At 38.5% G+C, this 15,366-nt stretch overlaps 1 protein-coding gene across 5 annotated transcripts in view; it reads right to left on the reverse strand.

The window, feature by feature from the left end:
- Positions 1 to 15,366, reverse strand: part of SLC10A7 (solute carrier family 10 member 7) — a 215,019-nt gene that overhangs the window by 31,662 nt on the left and 167,991 nt on the right. For 4 of the 5 annotated variants that reach the window (XM_032764876.2, XM_032764875.2, XM_032764878.2 and 1 more), the window contains 3 exons: positions 11,609 to 11,774; positions 7,688 to 7,739; positions 6,501 to 6,574 (listed from right to left, as the gene is read on the reverse strand). In XM_032764876.2, coding sequence (XP_032620767.1) covers positions 6,501 to 6,574; positions 7,688 to 7,739; positions 11,609 to 11,774 — 292 coding nt within the window. Of the gene's footprint in view, positions 1 to 2,785; positions 2,893 to 6,500; positions 6,575 to 7,687; positions 7,740 to 11,608; positions 11,775 to 15,366 lie in introns of those variants that run through there. The other variant, XM_075066298.1, reaches the window with a different exon arrangement.

The following is a 15,366-nucleotide window of genomic DNA, read 5'->3' on the forward strand; positions in this document are numbered from 1 at the left end:
TTGTCAAGGCTGGGACTATAACAGTGTTTAAAAGGGAACTGGATAAATTCATGGTGGCTAAGTCCATAAATGGCTATTAGCCAGGAAGGGTAAAAAATGGTGTCCCTCGCCTCTGTTCATCAGAGGATGGAGATGGATGGCAGGAGAGAGATCACTTGATCACTGCCTGTTAGCTTCACTCCCTCTGGGGCACCTGGCATTGGTCACTGTCGGTAGACAGATACTGGGCTAGATGGACCTTTGGTCTGACCCAGTATGGCTGTTCTTATGTTCTTAAAAAGCCTAATGCATGGTGTTGTGGCTAAACTGCCTGCCATCCCTTGGGGATTACCCCTTCTGGGTGAGTAGGAATGCTGTACACACCTGCAATCTGCCAGCTCTGTTTGGGGAATGGGGGAGAGAGGGCGCAGACTCTTATGTAGGAGGAAAACATTTAAGCTATCTCCATCCCAGAAGGCTTGAAAATGGATTTGGTTTTTGTCTGTGTCCCCAGTGGAGTGACATCTTTAAAACATTGGCAAGTCTCGATCATCAAGTTCAGCCTCCCCTCAGAGTTTAGCGAGAAAGGAAGGTGGTGACTGGTTAGGGCATAACGATGACTTGATAAATAATATTGTACCTCAAGCACATGTTTGGTAGAGGCACAAACGAGCAAGGGTGGGAGAGTGAAGCAAGTATGCAGCTAGTCCTAGAGAACTGACCAGCCATGCAAGGACGCCTACATGGATTCTAGTTAGATTAGATAGCTCTTTCCTTCCTTAGAAATAGTTTCAAGTTTTTAGGAAAAGACTAACGGGCTTGTTGGTCAGCCAGCCATGGAAAGGGAGAAGAGTCTATGAAAGGAGCATCAAAAAGGGAGTAACTTTCTTTGGCTTCTTGATTCTGCTTTCAGCTACAGCAATGTAGCTTGGGAATAATTTCAATGACTTTAAATGACAACAACAGAACTGTTTACAGGTACTGGGAACTTCTGTACATGAACTGGGGTCCTAGTACTGTCCTCTTGTACCAGGCTCTCCTTTCCAACTCATGCACCGTTAGCCTCTCCAGGCCTAATCTTCTGAAATAAGTGCCACTCACTGGAAAGACAGAAAGCCCTCCCAATCACCCTGCAAGTGGCAAGGGGAGAGACACAAAAGAACTTCAAAAAACAAACTTTAACACTGACCTCAGGAACACAGATTTGAACTTGAAGAACTTACACTAACAGTAGGCACTTTATCCTTGGTACCAGCTCTTCATAGTAGTTTGCTCTCACAATACCCATTAGAAGGCCAGGAGATTTCTTATGCAGGCACAGTAAGGAGGACTGAGTGGGGAATGAGAGGGCTATAGTAATAGCCCTTGTGAGACTTCATATCTTTCAAGGAGTTCAAAAGCAAAAATGGATTCAATGGGACCCCTATGATTTTAAAAATTTTGATGGAAGTTGGGAGTATACCTTGGTCCAGACACAGCCTCCCGCCATCTGTTCCTTCAAACGTCATCCCTTACCAACAAGAATAATCTCTCGCTTATGCAGGTAGGTCACTTTCCCCTAGATCCCTTTCTCAATCAGGTTAGATGAAAAGGAGATATAAAACTAGATATCAGCAGCAAGTGGATGATAATGCAGCCAAAAATGTTGCCTCTTAGACTTCATATAAATATTGATCAAAGGGGGTTACATGATGGATCCTCCATAACCTCACACATGAAGGCCTTCAGAGAACATCAGCAATTGCACAGCATTACCCTTTGGGAACTCTATGCGAAAAGTCAATGGAATCACTCATATCCTTAAAATTAGGCACATGCCTTATCACCTTGCTGAATCAGGGCCACAGAGTACAAACTTGAAGTCACTGGGAACAGAGAGCATTCAGCACCATGCAAGAAGTGCTCATTATTCCTGCAGGTTCAACTCCATATTTACTGGGTCTGCAATGGTTGACTATACAAATTAACTCTGGGCTGAAATTTGGCAAGATTTCTGGTTTCACTGTATTTCTTTTCTCTTATGCAGTAATTAAAAGAAGCCTTATTTTATTACAGCCTGTAATCTGTACTGTGAATCCAAGCTTTTTTTTGCCTTTTTATATTTAAAGCAGCTAGTTCTCATTGTCATAAAATAGGCAAATGCAGCAGCATACTACCTTGTTTTTAAATGGTCTAAACATAGATTGTCCACTTTTCACTGAAGCAATAAAACAGTGTATCCATTTTTACTAAAAAACAAAAACAAAAAACCTTCAAATGAAATTAAGCCACAAACATTTTCAAGTAAAGTTGACCAAAATAAATAAATATACTGCTTCTTCCTCAGAATATTTATATAAACTGAAAAATTTAATTGGGTTTATTTAAGGATCTAAAAAATCATTGCATTATTGCCATCTAAATGAGAAAATGTATGCAGCATCGAAAACAAAATCCTAATTCCATAAGGGTTTTTTTAACAATCCTTTGTCAATCATATCTGCTATGCTGAGGTTTTGCACCTGTGAAAGCCAGAGTAGGTAGCAGTTCTTCATTTTCTGCTGGATAAAATACATAGCGGTTGTAATTATTCAACTATTATGAAGGATTAAATTAAAAACTGAATTACTGGCGAGTCTGCATTTTAATTTTTTAAGTGGTGACCTGTAGCTAGTAATTCCCTATCTACAAAAGATACAATAATTTCCTACACTAGCCAGAGACTATGTACAAGTGCAGGCAACAAAGCCTGCAGTATTGTTTTAGATGAACCATACTGATCGCTCTGTACTTCCTTCAGGCCTCCTCTTTCTTGCTGAACGAACTCCAGGGAATGGCATCATGTCGGGCTTTCCAGATGGATTATGTGAAGCCATAGCTCAATGTCATTTTCAATAGCAAGACTCATAATTAAAGGTCAAATAGTCACTTCATCTGCAATCAATCAATAGAAGAAGTACTAATACTAAGTACTAATCAATCATTGGCAAATGCACTAATAAAAGCCATGAATCAAATGTCTGCATGTGTGTGCACTCACATGTACTGTGTATATACGGGGAGAAGAAGAGAAAGAACAAAGTGTGGTGGAATATGTGAGGATACCACATTTATCTTCACTATTTGTAAGTTTATATCCCTAATCCACTAGTTAAATGAAATAGAAATAAATATGGTTTTGTGTGCCAACATGATGTATACTATTTAGAAACCACTGAAAGGACCATTTATATTAAGAAATATTAATCAGTTTATGATACTGAATGAAAAATATAAGGGATCTAGTCAATGTAATTCATCCTTATGCCCTGCACCCTGATCTTTGAGGAAAAATAAGTGTGTCAGCTGTTCAGTATATAAAATAAACCCCGGCTTATGGGGACAACACTTGTCTCAGTGTAGAGTGAGCAATTTTTCATGAATTCAGCATTGTAAGTGGCAGTTGAGTATGCACTGCATGAGAATTAGTTGTTTCTTAATATGGTGCAGGAGAAATGTCTTACAGAAGTCTTCTGGTGTTTCTCCTATTATCACTTCTCAAGCTTTAAAGCTGTCCTCTCTTCCTCCTCTTCTGTTGGTTCCACTCTAAAATCCCCAGGGAATGGACAAGAAGCACCTGTCAGAGCTTCACATGTCAAGATGAGACAAACCAAAATTTCAAGCCCCAAAATAAAGCTACTGTTGTAGGAGTTCCCTTATATGTTACCAGTTGCTTAATGGCCATGTCTTGAAGGTAAATGAAAACAACCGCCCAGAATGGGCTTAAAACAAGACCCTGAATTTCAGTGCTGCTCTCAGATACTGTGGTGTTGGAGACAGAAGTACTCACCTGAATGCAGTTTTTGTTGCATGATTTACAGTAAATATTCCTTGTAAAATGTGATGGAACAACAACATAGCATGGGTATCTTCTACCTATTACGCTCCCACTAAAGTCAAAAGCAAAACTCTCATTGATTTCATTGGGAGCAAGCTTGGGTTACTGATATAAGTAAACAAGGATCTGGTACACTGAACTGTCTCAGGAACAGTTTATTGTTATATACACACTTTACCCCTGCAATGCTGCCGGAGACCGGGAGAAGAACTTGGGATAACTTTACAATAAACGTTAATTGCATGGGTTAAAGATTCCTATTTATGCCAGTAGCTTTGGGGGCAATTTTCATAACACTAAATCTTTGTTAATCCAGATCTTTCTAATAAGCACCATCCACTTATTTATTTACATATCTATGCATTTTTTATGCAGCTCCCTTTGATATAGTATCTGGACACCCGGGCAATAATTAATAGAAACAAAAATGCATACTCAGTCAGAGGCAATGGATAAGCAGTAATTGGCAACTGATGGACAACAGGCATGCTTACACACATGCACAGACACTGCCCTCAGACTTGCTAACCATGGGCTCTGGTGAACTGCTAAAAGGACCACTTTCCACAAAGGGGGGCGCTCCATTCAGAATGCCTTGGTTCTGGTCTCTTACAACAAAACTCCAGAAACCATCAGCAAGAGCAACGCAACTGATCTTAACAACAGAGAGTAACAAGAGGTCAAATGCAATCTCTTAGGTAGCTGGGTGCTAGGCTATTCAGAGCTTTAAACCGTAAGCTAGTGCAAACGCCCAGAGCATGAGATAGTGCTCCCAGTTATCTGCCCACTGAGGAGGCCAACTTCAGCAAGAGGCACCAGCTGGAACTTCAAAGTGTTCTTCAAGGGTAACCCCAGCGAAGCAATCTACCCCAAAGCTAACAAAGGCTAACATAACTGTAGCAAAGTTTACACCCAAGAGGAGGGGCTGCACTATTCTGGCCAACCACCCCCACCACCTATCAACTCGCACACCTCTTTGCCTATACTAGCTACATGTATTAGTAGAGAGGAATTATATGAGTGCTGGAGAAAACAGGTTCCAAAGAGTCCTGAATTTTTAGCTAGTTGCTATTTTCCCACATCTGTTGCACATGCATAGAGCACTACAAAATGCACGCAAAACTCGACTAACTTAGATGTCTCAGGGAGAGCATTTACTTTTAATTCAGCAGCTGCTAGGAGCTAGGAACCAGGTAGCTTCAGGAAGAAAATAGAAATATAATAAGAGGGGATTGAGTCACAAGCTAGTGGGGAAAAAGATAGAGAGAGAAGGAGCACTGACTTCTGCATATGCAATGTGTGATCCAGGCAGGGCTATGCTGGAGGGTTTAGCATGAGAACAACTAGTGACAGAGGAACACAGATCCCTCATTTTTTCTGGGTGAAAGCAATCCCCTGGAAGTTCCTCATGTTTAAGTACTCACTGTATGATTTTATTTGCACAAAAGTTTTATAAGTGTGTGCAGTCTACACACAATCATATTTTCAAGAAAAATTATAAAATAATTGCACATTCTTAGGTAGTTGAAATCAATGCCCTTTGTTCTGTTAGGTCACAGTTGTACCCTAGGTGTGCAGGGAACTTTGTCTAATCACATAAGTTGTACTGTGTTATACTTATATGAAAGAGGAGTCATACGTACTACAGATTGTCTGAAATTGTACTCAGAGCAATGCAAGCTGATTTTCTTAACAATTAACTCAAAGTATCCAGGCAGTCTAAAAGAAATCAAAATAAATACTTTCTGTATATAAAAATGTAACTAGAAATGCTACTCAATGGTAAAGATCATGGTTACCATTCCTTCCAATATATCCAACTCCATTTAATAACTAAAGTTTTGTCTTTCATAGTTACAGGCCTGAAAAGGTTGAAAGTCAGTTATATATACTGTACTTTATCAAACAAACATTTTCCAGTTTTGGAAAGAAATGAGAAAACATACAGCTACCAATAGTGTCACTGACTGACCAGCAGAAGAGAGCAGGGATAGGAGTGGTGAACTATCATGCCACTCTAAACATAACTATTTTAATTTTATTTTGCAAGTTTCTATCAGACCATGCTTGTTATCACTAAGTAATTTAAAATGACAAATACTTCAATAATGTTTTTGACTAATGAATTGTAATAAATAAAACACATAGTCCAAAGACGCTGCAGACTTCAGATAAATACAATTAAGCTGCTAAAACTACGCAGAAAACAGAACTGTCCTTAGTGATCTATTTTGGAGTATGTTAAATGCTTTGTGAACGGCAAATGCTAAGCAGTTTTGAGCAATAATATCCTTCTGGGGTGATGGTGTAGGAATAACTCAGAACATTATGAGTAATGAACCTCTAACTTTATCAATATTGGATTAGGGTATGAGAACATCATAAGCAGAAAATGAAGCAGCTCCCTCTAAAATAAGAGCAGATTAATGACACTGCAGTACAACTACTGAACTCCCAGTTGAGAAAACTGTGCTGTCTCCTTTTTAATAAACATTTATTTACCCTGTGCAAAAACATTACCATTAATATATCAATATTAGTACTGTGCCATTCACATACTTGTCACACTGAAACAACTGCTACTTTGATTTAACAACTTTTTCCAACAAAGCGAATTATTGTGATTGCACTGAAAAGCTAAACTTGATCGCTTATAATGACTTACCCAGGGTGAGGGATTTATGTGTGGAACAAAAAATGATAGCCACTGTGTCTGCTGGTGTGAAACCAAAGTTATTCCTAGAAAAGAAAGTTTTAATAATCTCTTTTAGCAAAAATCTGCTTAAAACATCTTTGATTAAATGTACCACTTTAAGTACCCATACGCATGTTCATAACACTTTGATCAGCTCTACTGACAGAAATAATTCTACCCAAAGATGCACAGCAGTGGGGTTTGTTTTTTTTTTTTTTATTTAAACAGATTTTTTTTCTCAGTTGCGGCAAACTCTCTAATGGATAAATTCCCACAACCTAAATCCACCCAACGTTACTTCTACATACATTCTGTATCACATTAGCAGCCAACTTCCCTTTGTAAAAACTGACCAACAGACAGTAAAGATATAGGATACATTTCTATCTATTCAGAGAGAAACTGGGCTTGAGGTTTATAGGATAAAATTAAGGCAGGAAGGTTGGAAAAGTGACCAACAGAGGCATACGATTGCCCAATAGAGGTCATATGTTCAATCTAAAGGGGAAATAGCTTTTCCTGAAACTCCAGATAAGTATTTATTATACAGTTTAAGTAGCATCCTACTCAAGGTCCTGTAAAAATGGCATTGTGGGGTTCTACAACTGGGCCAGATCCTTGGTCCAGGAAAGGGCCAACATTACAAAAAGCACTTAAAGATGGCCTAAAGGATCATTTAGGATTCCCCTCTCACCCGGGAATACCCTAGCGGCATAAAACTAGCAGAGCTGGCTCTATGCCACGTGCACCCTCCCCCCTGAATAGGCAGGGGGCATAGCCAGAGTATGCTGCACTCTAGCAATTCCTAATCAGCAGAATAGTGCCTTAGGGACTGCTTCAGGCAGCAGAACTTAGAGCGGGACTGTGGGTGCTCTAACTCGCATCTGTGACACCTGGGCCAATCCATTGCCTTTAACAGGAGCAACTGATTGGAACTTGATTAACCATTTGGTAGAAAATGTACAAGAAGTAATAGAATCCAGCTCTTTCTCTCTTAGCTGTGTGGCTTCTGCAATGCTAGTGAGGGAGATACTGCAAAAGCATCAAGTATTAGAATGAAGTCATCCCTGTTTTGGAAGCATGCCCCTAAACATATGCATAAATAAATACACACACTCTATACTGTACGTCTGCTCAAAACAGTCTAATCCACTTACCTTGTAGAAAAGAGGAAAGTTAAAAGCATGAAGCTCAGCTGAACAAAAAATACTGAAAGAGAAATAAGTTAAATTTAAGTTTATATGGTAAAAATAATTTCACATAAACCACTGTACTGTATGCCATGTATATACCTTTTACACCTGCATAAAGGATGAAAAGATACACATCTGATGCTTAGGGATGGGCCAAAACTACTCAGAGAAATTTGATCCAGCCAAATGCATGGGCTTGTAAAGACTTGCAGAAAGGACAATTATTTTGGAAGGAGCAATGGACATCACCATGTTTGAGGAAGCATTTCTATAGCAAGTGTGATTACTATGGTTATGGCAGCACTTGCAGAAGCACTGCCTCTGAATAAGGTACTCCTTGACATTATGTCTCATTGACAGAGAAGTTGACTGGTGAATGCCATGCATCCATTTCCAGAGTACTGCTTTATAGGAGTGATGACATAGTGCAACCTTCGGACATACTTTAGGTGCCAGATATATCTCTGCTTAACAGATTGCAAAAATCATGTGTAAGTGTGAATACTTCAGACACAAACATGCTCTGGTGTATACTGCCCTCTTGATGAAATGCTTGTATTTTCCATAATTGTCAATAGGAGTTATGAGACTCCTATATATACGTTTGCATTCCTATTGGAAAAAAGCCAGTTCCTAGCAGCGTGCACAGCCTGAAACCCTCAGCATTTGTTGAGCATAGCAGAACTTTACAGGTGCAGACATTTTTGAGAGTCTTGAGGGAGACCATCCTCTCAGCTACCTTACTTAATGTCTACATGCCAATCATGGATTCTGAGACCACATCCCACCCAAATGCTATGTAAGAAACGGGGCATTATGGAAAGGCAACTGGCAAGTGGCCTTCTCAGACAGTTCAGCATGTGTGTGGGAATCAGGCTGGCTATGTGACATTTGAAGAAACTGAATGATATGTGTGGTCACACAGGCTGATTGAGTGGATCCACCTCAACGTGGGACTGCAGCAACCCCCTGAGACATAAGACTAGGATTTGCAGAGAACTTTTAGAAAAAGGAGGATGCATTTTACATTTACTAGAAATCTGGTGCAGAGCCTCCTCCCTTGCAAAGCCTGGGTATGTGATGACCATGATGCTAATGTGTCCCATTGTACAAAATAAGGTAAGGCAACAGTTTGGCCCCAACTTATAACTGGGCAATACTGTTGGTATGACACATTAAACCAAGACCGAAAGAATCTCTTAACTATCAATGAAATTTTCTATTTTTGCCTCACATTTCATTTGGTATTTCACTTCATAAACTAAGGAATCAATCCATTGTTACTGAATTGTAAATCATTTTTCTTTGCATAAATGCATTAATTTACCTTGCACAGAAAATGCATCCTTTCTGTAATAGCTATATAGAAATAAACACCAATGTTGCTACCAATGTTGTGTTGCTCCCAATGCACACTTTACTGAGGTGAGAATATTAACACATAAGTTACCTTAAAACAGTAATCTGGAGAATAATAAATATACTTTCCTCTTAAAAATATGAGGCCAAATTCGCCACTGAAATAACATGGCACATAGCCAATGACTCCAATGAAGTAGTACAGACTTTCCTTATTTTTCAACTTTCTCAATATTTTAGAAATAAAGATATGCCTTATCTTTAGCAAATTATAGATCTATAAGTATCAAGGCATACATTAATGTCTTTGCTAAGGAATTTTAGTTACACACATTGGAACTGACTAAATACAAAAAAAGGCAAAAAAATAAATGAAGTTGGATGATTTTCACAATTTCAAGAAATACAATGTTATTCTGGAAGTTGTTCTTTATCCTGAATGTGACACAAACAGACCAATCTTTCAGAACACTACTGTAAATATCGAGAAAAGCAATGGAAGCCACTGGATTGCATGAACAGTCCCAAAAAAGCATATAGTTTGCAAAGCAGCTTTGCCTGCTTCTCACACCAGTTGTTATACTGTCAGAGTAACATGAGTGTCTTTTATTCAGAGTTTCTCTTTTACTTTCTTTACATTTTAACTGAGAATTTACGTTTCCCCCCTCTATTTACACAGATTTGTGCATGGAAATTACAAGCACATCATCAGGCGAGAATATTCCTCTTGGCATGCATACCCTACATCTGAATTCTTTTTGGTTTTATATTTCCTTCACAGCAATTTTGAAAAAGCTAACTAGAAGTATATATATTTTTAGTTGTCCTCACTTTACAATGTCAAGTCTGCAGTTTACTATCAAGTACACAAGCATTTTATCATGTTGCATTGGCAACAAATACTGCAAGTAATATTTTACACGTTTATAGTGCTTTTCATCTGAAAGTGCTCCAGATTATCCACCACTGGAAAACAGCCAAAGCTGGGTAAACACCATGGATGGGGGTGCAAAACCCAGCCTTACAAAAGTAGTGCCATGAGAGCTATAAAATCTACACAGATTAGACAAGGATTTATCTAAAAATCCCACAGCAAACACAGCTGTTTTTACTAAATTCAAACATTATTCAATTAAGTGATGAACTTTTTATGAACTGAGTGTTTTAAAACACAAACATAAGATATGGAATTATGAATTTCTTTATAGGAGTGATTTTTTTCTATTTACTTAGAACAAGTGACAAATATTATTTCCTTTTTGCATGTCAGGTGACAGTCTATCTGAAGAGCACATACAATTTTGCAACCAAGGATGCAAGATGGAATGTAGTAAGTGGCAAAACTTCTATTGACTTCAGTGGGACCAGGATTTCACTCATGGTATCAAGGACACCGATATACTAAAAGGCAACTCAGTGGTTTCCTGAAATTCAATGGTTTTATACTAAACAGGATTTGAACTACCGTGCTGGTATTGGGAGATCCAAGTTACACCCCCCTACACTAATATGGGCTGCTGTATCTGTGCGGAGTGAGGTGGGGGTGGGAGGAGCAGATTATGCCTATTGGGAAGGCAGGTGATACTGGGAGTTCTGACAGGGAGGGCAGCTTTTAAGCTGCATTCAGGACTCCAGAGGAGCCCTGTCAGCATAGGAATCCTGAGTCAGTGAACCCCTTTGCAGTCTGGGCCACATGCCTTTCCTAAGCAGCGCTGCCTATTTTTAGGGTTACACTAGCTACCTACAGCTCTGCTGGTAGAGTGGGACAATGAGTACTTTGTGCACAGGGCAAATTTTCACTCTCAGGGAGCCTCTGCTAAAGAAAGACAATACAAACCTTAGTCTGCATGAACTATTAAAAATTAATAGTTAAATAACATGTGGGGAAGTGATAGGGATTGTGCTGTTTTGGTTCTTAATGATCGTGTAATGTATTTTTAACTGATGGATACCAGGACACGGTTCTCTTAAATATATTATTTAAATCTGATGAATAAATTAAAGGGCATCTAAAATGTACTTTCTAACAAATTACTTCAACTACAGAAATGTATCATCATGTAAAAAATCCCAAATATTTTCAAGATTTATAACACAGTAAGGAAAGTAAAAATCAACTTTTTATGAGCCATTGACATAATTTTGTGTCAATAACAGCTCCAACTGAAATCTACACTTTCAGTAAGGAGTGCCAAATCAAAACATGAACTGCCCTTTAAAAGATACAACTTCAACAGGATGGACATTGATATCTGAAAACTTATTACTTTAGAAAGGAAGGGCTACTCTGAGCAATCTCAAGTGTATATAATAACAGGGTTCATATTTTTATTACTTAACATCCTAAAAGTATGCAGCCTCTAGGAATTTTTCTAATCTATCTTGCTTGCAAGATGCATTAAAAATACAAAATCTAGCCCCATGGCAGTTAAATATATTTCCTTCTTTTTTCTTTCCAGTACACGCTGTTCATTGCACACGAGAGACTAACAAGTGATGAAAGGGATACTTTTAGACAGAACTTACTTATGAACACTATTATAATCAAGCTAAATTTATCAAGGTCAATATTTGGATTGGAGAAAGTGTCACAGAAAGTTGTATAGATGATCATCAGGAGCACACAGCTGCTGATAGCACCAAATGGAGGTTTCTTCCTCTCAAGCCAATCCTTGATGTGTCTTCGGACAATCTGTAACACAGAAATCAACAGGTTGCCTCTTTTCAAAGATGCAGGGAGCAAGTTGGGCATCACAAAATGAATCTGACAGCGGAAAGCCATAAAGAGAAGAGAATAAATCGGATGACGGCCACAGTGGATTTCAAAGCTTCTCTGCCACACAACTCTTCTTCTGGGGAATTTAACATTTGTAGTGCAATTTCCACTGGGCATCCATAATGAGAGTATATTTTCAAGTACATTCAAATCCATCCTTAATCATGCCAAATGTTCTTTGCTAGCTGTCACTGAGACATGCCCATTAAGCCTCCCCAAAGTTTATCTCCTCTGCTGATACTAATGGATGTATGTAATTATCACAGTCCCCTTTGCATCAACAGACAATTCCAAGTGCAACTTTGGGAATCTTAAAAATCTGACATCTTCAGGAATTTCATGACGGTAGATAATCGAAAGTGATCCATGGAACATTTTAATATTTAAATAGTTAGCGATGCACCAGAAGTTTTTAATTAAATTATAACTCATGCTTGAAAAGCAAAAGTGCATGTGTTGTGGGAGTTTAAATAATTCAAACTCTGAATATCTAGTTTTTTGTAAACCTAAAGACAAATGCCATTTGCATGCTTTTAGAATACCAGAATTAACACATGAAAATGAAGAAACCTACAGTGCTTAGTGTAACTTTTCTACTTTCAGGAAACTGAATCTGAAATTGTTTTGCAAGATTTTGTTTTAGAGACAAGTTTAAAAGCAAAAGTAACTTAAACTTTAAAATTATGTCAAATTGGACTGAGCATCAGTAGAGACAACATATCTATCTGAAGTCTGCCTGGTGAACTCCTTTTATTTTTTACTTTATTTTACATGGCTTGAAAAACTAAAGAATCATACAGCCATGACTTGTGTTTATTTTTCAGCAATCATACTGTATTACCTGATTTCTCATGAGATCTTCCTACAGTCTGTGTTAACACATTCTTTTAGAAATAATAATGCAAGCTCGTGGGGCATTGCAATGATAAGGTGCTAGAAGTATCATGTTGCTTCCCTATTGCAATACCATTAATAAACATCACCACTATTGACTTAATAATACAGAACATTTTACAGGTATTCAAGATCAAAATCAATGCAGCAGCACAGGTCCTTTTCACAAGCTAGCTGCCAAGGCTGGTGGATCATTCTTAGTCCTGTCAGTCTCTATCACTGCCTTCACAGAGGGCTTAAGATCTCTTAGTAAGGAAAGTCCTATAAAAACTCCCTATCTAGAGGCTTTGGAAAGTAAATTTGATCAATTACATGGAGGACATAGGTTAAGAATTTTGAAAGTGGAGAGTAGGAATGCTGAAGCTAATTAAAGACTGACACCTCAAGATATTATTAAAATTCTGTTGACATAAAAGAGAAGACTTTTAAAATCCTTTTAAAGCCACGGCATAGTGATGATCATTCTTCTGAAGCTGATGGACATGAAATAGAAAATTTTAATGCAACTGTATTGTGTGTACATTGTGAAACAGATCAAGTCAAAAATATTCTAATCTTTCCAGTCCTGGAACCCAATATACAGAGGCAAGGTCTTTGACCTCTAACATGAGTCCTTGCAAAAGAAATATGCAAGTTTCCCTTCCTTTTCCCTAAGATAAGTTTTCATTTTGGGGGGAAAAAGAAAAGCTACTGAAGACCACATAACATGCTATTTGAATTGGAAAACTCTGACCTGTACCTGACTGCGATAAGAGGAAATACTGGAAAAGGTAAGTTATATACTTAGCCATTAAAGGGGTCAGCAAAAACTCTGCTAGATTTTCCACAGGTGCGCTCACTTTAGTGACTTCCATTAGACTAAAAACTTATATACAGTATTTACTATTTATTCATGTTCTCCAAAGTGTCTATTTTCAGTACAAGAGTGTATTTTTAAGGGATCTGAACTAGTAAACACAATTTTTGAAGCCTCACTTAAAGCCTAAAACTCTGCAAGATTAAAAAAATATTTTAAAGATTTTTATCGAAATAATAACTGCCCCCAAAATGAACAAGAGCAGCAGAGCCAGCCAGCGAACCTGGCAGATTGAGGGTGATAGTGCTTTACAGGCAGAAAATCTAAGATGGGTTGAAAAAAAATCCTGTGATCAATGTGTGTTGAATTGATTAAATCAAGAATTCTGAAAGTAAACTGGAACCTAGGTTAAAATATTGAGAAAGAAAATGTCTAATAATAGCAAGGACAACAGAGATTTCTTCAAGCCTTGGTCTGCACTAAGATGAGCAGATTCAGACATCGACATCACTGGACACATGCACCTCACTAATGGTTTCAGAGGGAGGACAATAAAGTCAAGAAGTGTCTGAGCAGATACTCATGGACAGATGAGCTTACAGCCTGGAATGGAAATGTGAAGCAATGACGTCCAAAAATAAGTGGCCTAGACAACCATGTTGATGGAAAGAAGAAGAAAGGACAGAGCTTTGTTGAGGTGAATCCCACTTCTCCATATTAAAGGAAAATTCCTCACAACTAAAAATCTTAAAGGCAGCATCTTATTAAAGGAAAAAAGGGCAGGGATGTTTGAAAACCAAGTCCCATTGTGGAACATAAAATCACTCGGCTTTCTGGCAGGCAGAGAGTTCTCACATCCCTTCCTTTACACAAGAAAATGATTGGCCAAGTAACTTCCCAAACCTTAACAAGAACACACCCCACACTGCAAAGAATCATAGGATCCCTACAAGAGATGGCCATGGCAGTCTCAGAGGAGACGCTGGTCTTGGTCCTGTAACCCCTGCTCCTGCCAGTAACACTGTGGAACTACATACGTGAACAGGATTGGATCATGTGCCAGTACTATATGAAATGTGAGGGGCTGTGAAGATTTAACTCCAAACCCAAAGAGCAGGACTCTCTCCTCCCCCCCCCCCCCGCATATGCACAGAGCAAAACTTGTGGCTTTGGGGATATTACATATGCAAACTGCCCACTTAAAAATATTAAAAAGCACAATGTGAATGTTGCTGAACAATCTACTGAAAAATTAGAAGATAACAAAACAAACTGTATGGCTTTAGCCCTCATACTACCTCTAGTTAGTGGCTTAAAGCCAGTAAAAGTTCTGTGAGCTGGTGTCTTTCCCAATTTACTTCAAAACACAGTTCCACATACTAGAACTTTGTAGGGTTCAGTTTTGTTAACACAGAAATTAACAACAACCATACAATACATTTCAATAGAAATCTTTCCTTAGGCTTGACAACTCCTAGGATTTCTCCTTCTAGACTGTTCAGCCCACACCCCAGATCCTCTCTTTAGACAGCTATCCCATATCCCTTATGCCCTAATGGGTTAAGAGGTAACCTATTTCTGTGAGTCAGGACATATGTTCAGGTGCTGCTCCTTAATATTCACCAGCAGGAACAGCACTCAGTGCAATGCCTCATGTAAGCACTGCATGCCTATTACAAGTTAATACTTTGAAATGGCAGAAGAAATCCATCACAAATGTGGAGTTTACATTTTTATTCTGATTAGCAGTTCTTTACAGTTATACCATACATTTAGTGAGATCTGTTAGTGAAATGCAACTAGACTCCTTCCCCTCGT

This window comes from Chelonoidis abingdonii, chromosome 5 (genome assembly GCF_003597395.2).
Source record: "Chelonoidis abingdonii isolate Lonesome George chromosome 5, CheloAbing_2.0, whole genome shotgun sequence".
Taxonomy (NCBI): Eukaryota; Metazoa; Chordata; order Testudines; family Testudinidae; genus Chelonoidis; species Chelonoidis abingdonii.